Genomic DNA, 17,372 nt, shown 5'->3' with positions numbered 1-17,372 from the left:
AATTACCATTTATGGTGTACCGTTGCTATAACCTGATAATCTGATCAACAATCCCGGATCAATTGGAAAAAATCACAGAATATGAATGAAACCCGGATCCCCATACCTATTTTTTGTTTGATAACCAATCTGTCTTGATCATGATGAGTTTTACTAAAACATGTTGTTTTCGTCTTGTTATTTGATATTTTTTCTACTTTTGTGAATGGATTTTGGGGACTTTTCTTTATGATTATATAAATCAACAATGTCAAGCATCATTTTTTCACCTGTCCACGGTGAACAAAGACACAAAAAATTGCTTGTCCGGTCAATGAGCTTTTCTCATCACTTGGCGTCCGTTGTCTGGCGTCCGTTGTCTGGCGTCCGTCGTCCGTAAACTTTTACAAAAATCTTCTCCTCTGAAACTACTTGGCCACAATCATCCTTGGGGTATCTTGTTTAAAAAATGTGTTCGATGACCTGGCCATTAAACCAAGATGGCCGCCATGGCTAAAAATAGAACACAGGGGTAAAATGTATATTTTGGCTTATATCTTTAAAACCAAAGCATTTAGAGCAAATCTGACCTGGGTTAAATTGTTGATCAGGTCAAGATCTATCGGCCCTGAAATTTTCAGACGAATATGACAACCTGTTGTTGGGTTGCTGCCCCTGAATTGGTAATTTTAAGGAAATTTTGCAGTTTTTGGTTATTATCTTGAATACTATTATAGATAGAGATAAACTGTGAACAGCAATAATGTTCAGCAAAATAAGACCTACAAATAAGTCAACATGACCAAAATTGTCAGTCAACCCCTTAAGGAGTTATTGCCCTTTATAGTCAATTTTAACAACTTTTTCGTCATTTTTTTCAGCTTGTACAAAAATCATCTTCTCTGAAACTACTGGGCCAAATTAAAACTTACTTGGCCACAATCATAATTGTGGTATATAGTTTAAAAAATGTGTCCGATGACCCCACCTACCAAACAAAATGGCCGACATCGCTAAAATTAGAACATAGTGGTAAAATGCAGTTTTTGCTTCATGTCTTTGAAACTAAGACATTTAGGGCAAGTCTTTCAAGATTTAAATGTCCATCAGAATAAGATCTATCCACTCAAAAATTTTCAGATGAATCCTACAACCAGTTGTTGGGTTGCTGCCCTAAAATTGGTAATTTTAAGGAAATTATGCAGTTTTTGGTTATTATCTTGAATACTATTATAGATAGAGATAAACTGCAAACAGCAATAATGTTCAACAAAGTAAGATCTACAAATAAGTCAACATGACCAAAATTGTCAGAGAACCCCGCAGGGATGATTCCACTATATAGTTTAGGGCCGCCGAGCGGTCCTACAATCAGCCAGCGGCCCCAAAAATATTGTTGTGAATATAAATTCCCAATTCTTGAAAAGAAAATAAAAATCGATATTTCTGGAAAAAATTCTGTCACCGATTTAGGCAACTACGAATTTTCTTATCGCACCGCGGGTAAATTATCACGTTGTGACCCCCTATGAGACTGTAGGGGGTTAGTAAATTTCATAGGGGGTTCATGACTCGTTGATGGTGACGTCATCTATAAATGTTGTTGTGGTTCAGCAGCCGGATTCAAATTTATTAAAATGTTAGCAGTTTTCCTATTTTTTCGAACTTCAAGATTATATAGTTTATAAGATATTTTGTACAGTTTATAAGATATCTTAAAATAGTAATAGTCAAATAAGATATCTGCAAAGTTGTATAATTTTCTTTATATATATAAAATATAAAGAAAATTATATTCTCATAAACTTTGTACATGTTGTAAGATATCTTATATGAAAATTATTTATAAGATATCTTTATCAGATATCTTATAAACTTTATGAGAAATCTTAAAAACTCTATGAGATGCTGTATATATAATATATATAAGATATCTTATAAAAATGAGATTATATGAGATATCTTGAATTTGAGATTATATGAGATATCTTAAAACTTGAATAACAATGAATAAACAGTAAAAGGGCTTGACATAATTTTCTGTTTTACAGGAAAATAATATTGATTAGTCTTAAATGCATCAGAAAATTCCCAATTAGGATAAAAATTCCCAATTTGATGTTCAGGGGACCCATTTGAAAACACCTGGAATCATCCCTGACCCCTTAAGGAGTTATTGCCCTTTATAGTCAATTTTAACAACTTTTTCGTCATTTTTTTCAACTTGTACAAAAATCTTCTTCTCTGAAACTACTGGACCAAATTTAAACTTACTTGGCCACAATCATAATTGTGGTATATAGTTTAAAAAATGTGTCCGATGACCCCACCTACCAAACAAAATGGCCGACATGGCTAAAATTAGAACATAGTGGTAAAAAATCTTATTTTATGTTTGTTTGTTTCTAGTAGTTAATGCCCCTTAAAAATAATTCTCTTCAAATTACAACTCTTGTGTACAAACATGATACAATGTTGAGTTTTTCTTTATAATGGATATAATGGCAAGTTGGGATGAGGTAAGATTTTCTTCTTTAAAGTCAAAGGTCATGTGACTTATGTTGTCAATAAACTACATAAAGATACAGGTGTGTAGTATTTTCAAGAGTCAGACAGGGGGAGAATAGGAGAAATTAAATTGACTACAGTGAACTGAATTTCAATATACAAAATTATCGCTATTTTACGAAATTTTCCTTTGATCTTACTAACTGATAATTTCCTTTGTCAGCACTGTAGAGTGATACCAAAAATTATCGCTAGACACTAAGGGCACACGTGCCATTGTCAATGAAATTGTGTTTTTCTTTTTCAAGATATAATGGCAAGTTGGAATAAGGTAAGATTTTCTTCTTAAAAGAAATGGTCATGTGACTTATGTTGTCTATAAACTGTACATAAAGATACAGGCATGCAATATTCTCAGAGTCAGTCAGTGTCATGTGACCTATGTTGTCTATGAACTGTACAGAAAGAAACAGGAGTGCAGTATTCCTAGGGGGAGAACAGGAGAAATCAAGATTACTACAGTGAACAGAATTTCAAAGGGACATAACTCATTTTTTAAAACATTTTTAAAAGACATTGTATAAATGATAAATGACATTTTATATTTTTTTCTCGTTTCTTTGGTCAAATGTTGGTAAATTGTTTGAAGAATTTTCTGAATGTTATATATATAATTTTATGAAGTGAACTCCTCTAATTAGGGCCCCGCCTTTCGGCGGGTCGCCCTATAGTGATCAGTCCGTCCGTCCGTCCGTAACACTTTAACTTTGTGTCCGCTCCATATTTAGAGAACCATAATGATTTCATACTTTATACTTTACATGTTTATTAACCACCTACAGAGAACGTGTCATGATGTATGTACAACTTCCTAGGTCAAAGGTCAAGGTAAAAAAACTTTGGTTTCAGTCGACAACCCTGTGTCCTGTGGTGAAGATCGTGTCCACTCTATATCTTGAGAACCGTTATCATTTCAAAGTTTATACTTGACATCCATTTTAACCAACACCAGAGGGTGTCTCATGATGTATGTACAACTTCCTAGGTCAAAGGTCAAGGTCAAAAACTTTGGTTTCAGTTGACAACCCCGTGTCCTGTGGTGAAGATCGTGTCCGCTCCATATCTAGATAACTGTTATGATTTAATACTTAATACTTTACATGTTTATTAACCAACGCCAGAGGGTGTGTCATGATGAATGTTCAACTTCCTAGGTCAAAGGTCAAGATCAAAAACTTTGGTTTCAGTTGACAACCCCGTGTCCTGTGGTGAAAATCGTGTCCGCTCCATATCTAGATAACCGTTATGATTTTATACTTAATACTTAACATGTTTATTAACCAACACCAGAGGGTGTGTCATGATGTATGTACAACTTCATAGGTCAAAGGTCCAGGTCAAAAACTTTGGTTTCAGTTGACAACCCCATGTCCTGTGGTGAAGATCGTGTCCGCTCCATATCTAGATAACCGTTATGATTTCAAAGTTTATACTTGACATCCATTTTAACCACCACCAGAGGACGTTATTGACAGCAGGGCCCACAGAGATGGCTCCCATCTCAATGGTATCTAGTTAGATAATAATCTATTTTTATTAAAGGATAAAGTTGAGAATGGAAATGGGGAATGTGTCAAAGAGACAACAACCCGACCAAATAAAAAACAACAGCAGAAGGTCACCAACAGGTCTTCAATGTAGCGAGAAATTCCCGCACCCGGAGGCGTCCTTCAGCTGGCCCCTAAACAAATATATACTAGTTCAGTGATAATGAACGCCATACTAATTTCCAAATTGTACACAAGAAACTAATATAAAAATAATACAAGACTAACAAAGGCCAGAGGCTCCTGACTTGGGACAGGCGCAAAAATGCGGCGGGGTTAAACATGTTTGTGAGATCTCAACCCTCCCCCTATACCTCTAACCAATGTAGAAAAATAAACGCATAACAATACGCACATTAAAATTCAGTTCAAAAGAAGTCCGAGTCTGATGTCAGAAGATGTAACCAAAGAAAATAAACAAAATGACAATAATACATAAATAACAACAGACTACTGGCAGTTAACTGACATGCCAACTCCAGACTTCAATTAAACTGACTGAAAGATTATGATTTCATCATATGAACATCAGGCACAATCCTTTCCGTTAGGGGTTTAGTATCATGCCATCATAACATATATGAGAAAAACATATATTTCATTACATTTAAAGTTGTTGGCATGGATAGAGAAGTTGCAGATCTATATTAGTTTGTGTCACTTGATAGCCTCTTGTTCTTATTGTTGAAGGCCGTATCATTGCCTATAATTGCTTACATCCACTTCATTTGAACTTAAGTTGATAGTTGTCTCATTGGTAATCATATCTCCTTATTTTTATAAATATACAAGGATTTCATTTTCTTTTACAGGATATAATGGCAAGTTCGGATGAGGTAAGTTTTTCTTCTTAAAAGTCATGTGACCTATGTCATGTGACCCATGTTGTCTATAAACTGTACAGAAAGATACAGGCGTGCAGTATTTTCAGATTCAGTCAGTGTCATTTTTGAGATACAGCCGGTTGGATTTTTTTAATTTGAATTTATTTTCTTAAAGAAATGCACTATGAAATAACTGTTCTATGGCCTTTCTTGTTTGAATTGTTTTACATTTGTCATTTTGGAGCCTTTTATAGATTGCTGTTTGGTAAAGGTTTTGCATATTATTGAAAACTCTCTGGTGAAGAGTCTGAGTCGTCCCATTAGCAATCATACCACATCTTCTTACTTTTAACATTATTTTACAAAAACAAGAAAACACATTTCTGACTGAAAAACCCAATTTCGACAAACTGTTGCTACCAAAACTTTAACATTTTCATATTATGAATTAAGTGCTATGGTCCTTGTGCATGTTGTGATTGATTAAAAAATGACTGTTTATGACATTTCTGTGTAATAACTTGCGAAACATTTAACCAAACCTTTTAAAGTTTTGATATTTTTTGTTTCTCATGTCAAAATGGAGGTCAAGTGTGAGAGTGCCAATTTTCTTTATGCTGTTCAGGAGTTATGGCCCTTCATTGTTTCAACAATGACACTAAAATGTAAGCAAAATGTGTACATCATTTTTACAGCATCTATTTAAAAAAGAGTAACTTTGTTTTAAAGTTTATCTAATTTACTTGTACATGTATATATGGTGGAATGTAATAAAAGGACAATGTTAGAGGATAATCAATTTGGAGAAAATACAGATTTTATCAATTTTAATATTTAATAGTATTGGGGCAATCTTAATATGACATCATGATTACAACACTAATTAATGTATTCTTCATAAAATTACAACTCCTGTTCAACCTCTCCTCATGCTTTATGTGCCTGTTCCATGTTGGGAGCTTGTAGTTCAGTGGCTATCACTGGTTCTTGTCTGTCATATTTGTTTTTCGTAAATAGTTTTGTTATAAATTAGGCGCAAGTTTTCTCAATTGAATTGTTTCATATTTTTCATGTTGGGGCCTTTTATAGCTGACTATATGGCATGGATTTTTAACCAGATTTTTAAAATAAAAATCAGTTATTGATTTTGGGATGTACGGCGGGCGTGCTGCATGTTGAGGCCATTTATAGCTGACTTTACGGTATGGCTTTTTAACCAGATTTTCGAAGTTAAATCAGTTATTGATTTTGGGATGTAAGGCGGCCGTGCAGGCAGGCGGCTGCCAATTAGTGTCCATTCATTTACATGAAAACAAATTTAGATATATGTTGTTTCCTGTGACTAAATGAAGGTCAAGTTCAATTTTCATGATTTTAGCTTTCTTGATGTTAAGTTATGTATTTGGCAAAACTTTTAGGAATTTTGGTTCTCAATGCTCTTCAACTTTGTACTTTAATTGGCTTTTTTAACTTTTTTGGATTCGAGCGTCACTGATGAGTCTTTTGTAGACGAAACGCGCGTCTGGCGCATATACTAAATTTAGTCCTGGTATCTATGATGAGTTTATTTATATATATAAATAACCCTTTCCCAAGAATTTAATTTTTGATGGTTTAATCCATTTCTGTACAAAACATTTTTAAAAGACATTGTATCAATGATAAATGACATTTTAAGTTTTTTTCTTGTTTCTTTATTAAAATGTTGGTAAATTATTTGAAGAATTTTCTGAACTTAAGTTGATAGTTGTCTCATATGTAATCATATCTCCTTATTTTTATAAATATACAAGGATTTCATTTTCTTTTACAGGATATAATGGCAAGTTCGGATGAGGTAAGTATTTTTTCTTAAAAGTCATGTGACCTATGTCATGTGACCTATGTTGTCTATAAACTGTACAGAAAGATACAGAAGTGCAGTATTCCTAGGGGGAGAACAGGATAAATCAAGATTACTACAGTGAACAGAATTTCAAAGGGAAATAACTCATTTTTTAAAGCATTTTTAAAAGACATTGTATAAAGGATAACTGACATTTAAAGTTTTTTTCTTGTTTCTTTGGTCAAATGTTGGTAAATTGTTTGAAGAATTTTCTGAATTTTATATATATAATTTTATGAAGTGAACTCCTCTAATTAGATAATGATCTATTTTTATTAAAGGATATATTTTATTACATTTAAAGTTGTTGGCATGGATAGAGAAGTTGCAGATCTATATTAGTTTGTGTCACTTGACAGCCTCTTGTTCTTATTGTTGAAGGCCGTACCGTTGCCTATAATTGCTTACATCCACTTCATTTGAACTTAAGTTGATAGTTGTCTCATTGGTAATCATATCTCCTTATTTTTATAAATATACAATGATTTCATTTTCTTTTACAGGATACAATGGCAAGTTGGGATGAGGTAAGTTTTTCTTCTTAAAAGTCATTGTCATGTGACCTATTTCATGTGTCCCATGTTGTCTATAAACTGTACATAAAGATACAGGCGTGCAGTATTCTCAGGGGGAGAACAGGAGAAAGCAAAATGACTACAGTGAACAAAATTTCAATATACAAAATTCCAGGAGACAAAAAAAAAAAGAAACGTAAGATATTGAAGGACATTCACAACTCTTTAGGTCAAAGAGAATCTGACATCGCCATGGAAAAAAATGAAAAACAATCAAAATTCAACAGTCTACATTAGTCATTTCAGGGCCTTTTATAGCTGACTATGCCATATGGGCTTTGATCGTTGTTGAAGGCTGTACGGTCACCTATAGTTGTTATTTTCTGTGTCCTTTGGTCTATTTTGTAGAATTGTCTCATTAGCAATCATACCACATCTTCTTTTTATATTCAAAACATTACATAGAAAACTAAAGACCAAGCAACGCAAACCTCAAAAAAACTTAGACTGATCTCAAAACTGATGCATAATACAATTGTCTACAGACTTTTCTAAAAAAACTCTGAAATTATAGACAACAAGTTCACTCCTTCTTGGTAATCACTGTATTTGGTATAAACTGTTGAAACTGTAAAAATGTAGCTTGTTAAATTCAATTATTACATTTATAATACATTTGTATGTTCTAGAGGAAAATGTTAAAGCTTTGTTTTGCTTACAGAAACTTCTTACAGCTGCAAAGGAGGGGAATAAAAAAGAGGTAGAATTATGTGTAAAGAACAGAGCTAACTTGGAATGTAGAGATTCTGTAAGTAAAGTAAAATGTTTAACACATTTACAGATATTTATTATATAGTACACATAATGTGGATCAGTTAAACATTGCCCTTGTTAGTGTTCAATGATTCAGTGTACATTCTACAATGTTCTAGTTATTGCAAATACTCTTGTCTTCAAAATATTAAGAAACATAGTATTATGATATATTGTGATTAACTTTATTACACTGATGAATACCACTCCAGTTTGTATGTCAAAGGGTTGCTGTCTGATACTTCGTAACTGTATACAACTGAAATAGTGTGATTTACTTCATTACACTGATGAATACCACTCCAGTTTGTATGTCAAAGGGTTGCTGTCTGATACTTCGTAACTGTATACAATTGAAATATTGTGATTTACTTTCTTACACGTAACATAGTATTCTACACAAGAAAACATTACTTTGGTTAAAAAAAATATTGCATGACCATGACTTGAGACATGACACCTGATTCTACAACATTCATTAACCACTTATGTATTGAACATAACATGTGACACCTGATCATAAAACCTGCATTTACCACTCTTGAACTGAACATGACATGTGACCCGTGATTATACCACATACATTTACCACTCTTGAACTGAACATGACATGTGACCCCTGATTATACCACATACATTTACCACTCTTGTATTGAACATGACATGTGACCCCTGATCATAAAACCTGCATTTACCACTCTTGAACTGAACATGACATGTGACCCCTGATTATACCACATACATTTACCACTCTTGAACTGAACATGACATGTGACACCTGATTATACCACATACATTTACCACTCTTGTATTGAACATGACATGTGACCCCTGATCATAAAACCTGCATTTACCACTCTTGAACTGAACATGACATGTGACCCCTGATTATACCACATACATTTACCACTCTTGAACTGAACATGACATGTGACCCCTGATTATACCACATACATTTACCACTCTTGTATTGAACATGACATGTGACCCCTGATCATAAAACCTCCATTTACCACTCTTGAACTGAACATGACATGTGACCCCTGATTATACCACATACATTTACCACTCTTGTACTGAACATGACATGTGACACCTGATTACACATAGATATAGGAAGATGTGGTGTGAGTGCCAATGAGACAACTCTCCATCCAAATAACAATTAAAAAAAGTAAACCATTATAGGTCAATGCACGGCCTTCAACACGGAGCCTTGGCTCACACCGAACAACAAGCTATAAAGGGCCCCAAAATTACTAGTGTAAAACCATTCTAACGGGAAAACCAACGGTCTAATCTATATAAAAAAACAAGAAACGAAAAACACGTATAAATTACATAAACATACGACAACTACTGTGCAACTGTACAGATTCCTGACTTAGGACAGGTGCAAACAACCTGTATTTACCACTCTTGTACTGAACATGACATGTGACATGCAGCATTCATTACCCATTCCAGTTTACCCATTCCAGTACTGAACATGACATGTGACACCTGATTATACAACATTCATTCACCACTCCAGAACTGAACATGACATGTGACACCTGATCATACAACATACATATATACCACTCCTGTACTGAACATAATCATACAACATGAATTTACCATTCCTGTACTAAACATGACATGAACCACCTGATCATACAACTTTCATTTACCACTCTTGTACTGAACATGACATGTGACACCTGATTATACAACATACATTTACCATTCCTGTACTGAACATGACATGTAACACCTGATTATACAGCATACATTTACCACTCTTGTACTGAACATGACATGTGCCACCTGATCATACAACTTTCATTTACCACTCTTGTACTGAACATGACATGTGACAACTGATTATACAACATTCATTTACCACTCTTGTACTGAACATGACATGTAACACCTGATTATACAGCATACATTTACCACTCTTGTACTGAACATGACATAGCAATGACACTCATATGCTCAACACCAACATGTGACATAGCAATGACACTATTATAGTCAACACCAACATGTGACATATCAATGACACTCTTATAGTCAACACCAACATGTGACATAGAAATGACACTCATATGCTCAACACCAACATGTGACATAGCAATGACACTCTTTACCTCAACACCAACATGTGACATAGCAATGACACTCTTATCATCTTATAGTCAACACCAACATGTGACATAGCAATGCCACTCTTATAGTCAACACCAACATGTGACATAGCAATGCTACTCTTATAGTCAACACCAACATGTGACATAGCAATGCCACTCTTATAGTCAACACCAACATGTGACATAGCAATAATACTCATATGCTCAACACCAACATGTGACATAGCAACAACACTATTTACCTCAACACCAACTTGTGACATAGCAATGTCACTCTTATAGTCAACACCAACATGTGACATAGAAATGACACTCTTATACTCAACTCCAACATGTGACATAGCAATGCCACTCTTATAGTCAACACCAACATGTGACATAGCAATGCCACTCTTATATTCAACTCCAACACTTGACATAGCAATGACACTCTTATAGTCAACACAAACATGTGACATAACAATGCCACTCTTATAGTCAACACCAACATGTGACATAGCAATGCCACTCTTATAGTCAACACTAACATGTAACAAAGGAATGACACTCATATGCTCAACACCAACATGTGACATAGCAATGACACTCTTTACCTCAACACCAACATGTGACATAGCAATGACACTCTTATACTCAACTCCAACATGTGACATAGCAATGCCACTCTTATAGTCAACACCAACATGTGACATAGCAATGGCACTCTTATACTCAACTCCAACATGTGACATAGCAATGCCACTCTTATAGTCAACACCAACATGTGACATAGAAATGACACTATTTATCTCAACACCAACATGTGACATATTAACGACACTCTTATAGTCAACACCAACTTGTGACGTAGCAATGAAACTATTATACTCAACACCACATGTGACATAGCAATGACACTCTTATAGTTAACACTAACATGTGACATAGCACTTACACTCTTATACTCAACACAAACATGTAACATAGCACTGACACTCTACCTCAACACCAACATGTGACATAGCAATGACACTCTTACAGTCAACACCAACATATGACATAGCAATGACACACATATGCTCAATACCAACACTATTATAGTCAACACCAACATGTCTCTTAGCTATGACACTCTTATAGTCAACACTAACATGTGACATTGCAATGACACTCATATGCGCAACACCAACATGTGACATAACAACGATACTCTTATAGTCAACACCAACATGTCACTTAGCAATGACACTCTTCTAGTCAACACTGACATGTGACATCGCAATGACACTCGTATAGTCAACACCAACATGTGACATAGCAATGCCACTCTTATAGTCAACACCAACATGTGACATAGTAATGCCACTCTTATAGTCAACACCAACATGTGACATAGCAATGCCACTCTTATAGTCAACGCCAACATGTGACATAGCAATAATACTCATATGCTCAACACCAACATGTGACATAGCAACAACACTATTTACCTCAACACTGACATGTGACATCGCAATGTCACTCTTATAGTCAACACCAACATGTGACATAGCAATGCCACTTTTATAGTCAACACCAACATGTGACATAGCAATGCCACTCTTATAGTCAACACCAACATGTGACATAGCAATGCCACTCTTATAGTCAACACCAACATGTGACATAGCAATAATACTCATATGCTCAACACCAACATGTGACATAGCAACAACACTATTTACCTCAACACCAACATGTGACATAGCAATGTCACTCTTATAGTCAACACCAACATGTGACATAGCAATGACACTCTTATAGTCAACACCAACATGTGACATATCAACGACACTATTATAGTCAACACCAACCTGTGACATAGCAATGACACTCTTATAGTCAACACCAACATGTGATGTAGCAGCGACACTCTTATACTCAACACCAACATGTGACGTAGCAATGACACTCTTATAGTCAACACCAACATGTGACATAGCAATGACACTCTTATAGGCAACACCAACATGTAACATAGCACTGACACTCTACCTCAACACCAACATGTGACATAGCAATGACACTCTTACAGTCAACACCAACATGTGACATAGCAATGGCACACATATGCTCAACACCAACATGTGACATAGCAGCGACACTATAATAGTCAACACCAACATGTCTCTTAGCTATGACACTCTTATAGTCAACACTAACATGTGACATTGCAATGACACTCATATCCTCAACACCAACATGTGACATAACAACGATACTCTTATAGTCAACACCAACATGTTACTTAGCAATGACACTCTTCTAGTCAACACTGACATGTGACATCGCAATGACACTCGTATAGTCAACACCAACATGTGACATAGCAATGACACTCTTATAGTCAACACCAACATGTGACATAGCAATGACACTCTTATAGTCAACACCAACATGTGACACAGCAGTGACATTCTTACGCTCATCACCAACATGTGACATAGCAATGACACTCTTATACCCATCACCAACATGTTACGTAGCAGTGACACTCTTATATTCAACACCAGCATGTGACTTAGCACTACCACTCTTTACCTCAACATCAACATGTGACATATCACTGACATCCTTTACCTCAACACTAACATGTGACATATCAATGACACTCTTATACTCAACACCAACATGTGACATATCAGTGACACTCTTATATTCAACACAAATATGTGACATATCAATGACATACTTATACTCAACACAAACATGTGACATAGCAATGACACTCTTTACCTAAACACCAACATGTGGCATAGCAATGACATTCTTATACTCAACACCAACATGTGACATAGCAATGAGACTCTTTACCTCAACACCAACATGTGACATAGCAATGCCACTCTTTACCTCAACACCAACATGTGACATAACACTGACACTCTTTACCTCAACACTAACATGTGACATAGCAATGACACTCTTATACTCAACACCAGCATGTGACATAGCAGTGACACTCTTATAGTCAACACACATATGTATGTGACGTAGCAGTGACACTCTTATACTCAACACCAACATGTGACGTTGCATTGACACTCTTATACTCAACACCAACATGTGACATAGCAATGACATTATTACACTCATCACAAACAAGTGACAGATCACACTTATAGGCAATGCAAACTTGAAAAAAATAAACTTGGCTTATTGCAGTTCTTTACTTATACTAACCACACACATACACCATTGCTATATTACCCTTATACTCACCACAAACATTCACCATTGCTATATTACCCTTATACTCACCACAAACATACACCATTGCCATATTACCCTTATACTCAGCACAAACATACACCATTGCCATATTACCCTTATACTCACCACAAACATACACCATTGCTATATTACCCTTATACTCACCACAAACATATACCATTGCTATATTACCCTTATACTCAGCACAAACATACACCATTGCTATATTACCCTTATACTCAGCACAAACATACACCATTGTTATATTACCCTTATACTCAGCACAAACATACACCATTGCTATATTACCCTTATACTCACCACAAACATACACCATTGCCATATTACCCTTATACTCAGCACAAACATATACCATTGCCATATTACCCTTATACTCAACACAAACATACACCATTGCCATATTACCCTTATACTCACCACAAACATACACCATTGCGATATTACCCTTATACTCACCACAAACATATACCATTGCTATATTACCCTTATACTCACCACACACATACACCATTGCTATATTACCCTTATACTCACCACAAACATACACCATTGCCATATTACCCTTATACTCACCACAAACATATACCATTGCTATATTACCCTTATACTCACCACAAACATACACCATTGCTATATTACCCTTATACTCACCACAAACATATACCATTGCCATATTACCCTTATACTCACAACAACACATACACCATTGCTATATCACCCTTATACTCACCACAAACATATACCATTGCTATATTACCCTTATACTCAGCACAAACATATACCATTGCTCTATTACCTTTATACTCACAACAACACATACACCTTTGCTATATTACCCTTATACTCAGCACAAACATACACCATTACTCTATTACCCTTATACTCAGCACAAACATATACCATTGCCATATTACCCTTGTACTCACCACAAACATACACCATTGCCATATTACCCTTATACTCACCACAAACATACACCATTGCCATATTACCCTTATACTCACCACAAACATATACCATTGCCATATTACCATTATACTCACCACAAACACCATTGTCATATTACCCTTATACTCAGCACAAACATACACCATTGCTATATTACCCTTATACTCACCACAAACATACACCATTGCTATATTACCCTTATACTCACCACAAACATTCACCATTGCTATATTACCCTTATACTCAGCACAAACATACACCATTGCTATATTACCTTTATACTCACCACAAACATACACCATTGCCATATTACCCTTATACTCACCTCAAACATACACCATTGCTATATTACCCTTATACTCACCACAAACATACACCATTGTCATATTACCCTTATACTTACCACAAACATATACCATTGCTATATTACCCTTATACTCACCACAAACATATACCATTGTCATATTACCCTTATACTCACCACAAACATATACCATTGCTATATTACCCTTATACTCAGCACAAACATACACCATTGCCATATTACCCTTATACTCAACACAAACATATACCATTGCTATATTACCCTTATACTCACCACACACATACACCATTGCTATATTACCCTTATACTCAGCACAAACATACACCATTGCCATATTACCCTTATACTCAGCACAAACATACACCATTGCTATATTACCCTTATACTCAGCACAAACATACACCATTGCTATATTACCCTTATACTCACCACAAACATATACCATTGCTATATTACCCTTATACTCAGCACAAACATATACCATTGCTATATTACCCTTATACTCACAACAACACATACACCATTGCTATATCGCCCTTATACTCACAACAACACATATGATATGAAGCAGCTGTTATATACTCACCACAAACATACACCATTGCTATATTACCCTTACACTCACCACAAACATACACCATTGTTATATTACCCTTATACTCACAACAACACATATGATATGAAGCAGCTGGTAGACACCCAACATTTTACACGGTAATACCACTAAATATTTTCTAAGCTTTGATCATTATTTTGAATTTACACAAAAATCAGACAGGTTTAATGGACCACGCATATTTGTTAGAATTATATAAAGTGGGGTCTCATTTTATTCGTAACACAGAACTGAATCAGATAGTTAAGGTTTTATTTTGTTTCTTGACGAAAAATTATTTTGTAAACATTTGATTTTAATGAGAAGTTAATGAAAACAAATTGTGTTAACATATTTGGTAAGATAATGTTAATTCTACAGATCTAATGTAAAACATCTTTTAAAAATAACAAATACTTGACAGAATTATATAAAGTGGGGTCTTATTTTTCTTGTCTCTTCGTACTGAATCAGAAAATATAAATTGTTTTAATGTTTCTTGAAATTTTTTTTTTTTTAACCTAACAGTTCTGATGGAAGTGCTGACATCTCACAATAAAACATGTTGTTTATTTGTTGTTTATGTAGAATATAAATACAAGTGTGACTGGTCATTTTATTCAGTTTTGACCACTGATTCATGTAATATGTATTTTGTTTATATTTATTACACAACATTGTCCAGTTTATGACACAAGTTTTGATGTCTGTTATTTGTTGATATTACAGTTGGGATGGACACCATTAATGTTTGCCGCTGGGAGAGGACACCTGGAGATGGTGACTTTCCTAGTCACTCACGGAAGTCAATTAGAAGCTAAATCCACCTTGGTAATGATAGATATAATCACCTTACTCTGACCAAAGACCACTTTATACAGAATCTACACAAAATCATGTTGTTAATCAGACAGGTTTAATGGACAACAAATATTTGTTAGAATTATATAAAGTGGGGTCTCATTTTATTCGTAACACAGAACTGAATCAGATAGTAAAGGTTTTATTTTGTTTCTTGACAAAAAATTATTTTGTAAACATTTGATTTTAATGAGAAGTTAAAGAGAACGAGTTGTGTTTACATCTTTAGTTAGATAATGTTAATTCTACAGATCTAATGTAAAACATCTTTTAAAAATAACAAATACTTGACAGAATTATATAAAGTGGGGTCTTATTTTTCTTGTCTCTTCGTACTGAGTCAGAAAATATAACTCGTTTTAATGTTTCTTAAAAAAAGTTTTTTTTTAACCTGACAGTTCTGATGGAAGTTCTGACATCTCACAATAAAACATGTTGTTTATTTGTTGTTTATGTAGAATATAAATAAAAGTGTGATTGGTCATTTTATTCAGTTTTGACCACTGATTCATGTGATATATATTTTGTTTATATTTATTACACAACATTGTCCAGTTTATGACACAAGTTTTGATGTCTGTTCTATGTTGATATTACAGAGTGGATTGACACCATTAATGTTGGCGGCCATGGGAGGACACCTGGAGGTCGTGACTTTCCTAGTCACTCACGGAAGTCAGTTAGAAGCTACAACCAAGGTAATGATAGATTTTAATAAGAAGTTAAAGAGAACAAGTCTTTTGTCAGATAATGTTAATTCTACAGATTTAATGTAAAATGTCTTTTTAAAAAAACAATACTTGTCAGAATTATATAAAGTGGGGTCTTACTTTTCTTGTCTCTTCGTACTGAATCAGAAAATATTAGTCGTTTTAATGTTTCTTGAAAAAAGTTTGTTTTTCAACTTTGGTCATTCTACTGAATCAAAATAAAATCATGTTGTTTATGATACATGTTAAATGGACAACAAATACTTGTTTGATATATAAAGTGAGGGTTGCTATTATTTGACTTGTTACACTTATATAATTCAGAGTTTACTATTTTACCTTTTTTGTTTCACTGAATCAGAAAAAGTGAATTTACATCTTAATCTACCATTTAATAGTTTATACACAAATATAA

General features: G+C 34.5%; 2 protein-coding genes across 2 annotated transcripts in view; both read left to right on the top strand.

Annotated features, from left to right (window-relative positions):
• The window catches only part of LOC143051533 (uncharacterized), a 621,634-nt gene that overhangs the window by 25,309 nt on the left and 578,953 nt on the right, over positions 1-17,372 (top strand). Inside the window, exon 3 of the mRNA XM_076224424.1 lies at positions 6,732-6,755. Within this exon, the coding sequence (XP_076080539.1) occupies positions 6,738-6,755 (18 nt within the window). The 5' untranslated portion in view covers positions 6,732-6,737. The remainder of the gene's footprint in view (positions 1-6,731; positions 6,756-17,372) is intronic.
• Positions 16,122-17,372, top strand: part of LOC143051540 (uncharacterized) — a 92,058-nt gene continuing 90,807 nt past the window's right edge. The window contains exons 1-2 of the mRNA XM_076224434.1: positions 16,122-16,217; positions 16,847-16,945. Coding sequence (XP_076080549.1) covers positions 16,134-16,217; positions 16,847-16,945 — 183 coding nt within the window. The 5' untranslated portion in view covers positions 16,122-16,133. The remainder of the gene's footprint in view (positions 16,218-16,846; positions 16,946-17,372) is intronic.

Source organism: Mytilus galloprovincialis, chromosome 11, assembly GCF_965363235.1.
Source record: "Mytilus galloprovincialis chromosome 11, xbMytGall1.hap1.1, whole genome shotgun sequence".
Taxonomy (NCBI): Eukaryota; Metazoa; Mollusca; class Bivalvia; order Mytilida; family Mytilidae; genus Mytilus; species Mytilus galloprovincialis.
The sequence above is the reverse complement of the archived record's forward strand: the minus strand, read 5'-3'. Positions and strand labels throughout refer to the sequence as shown.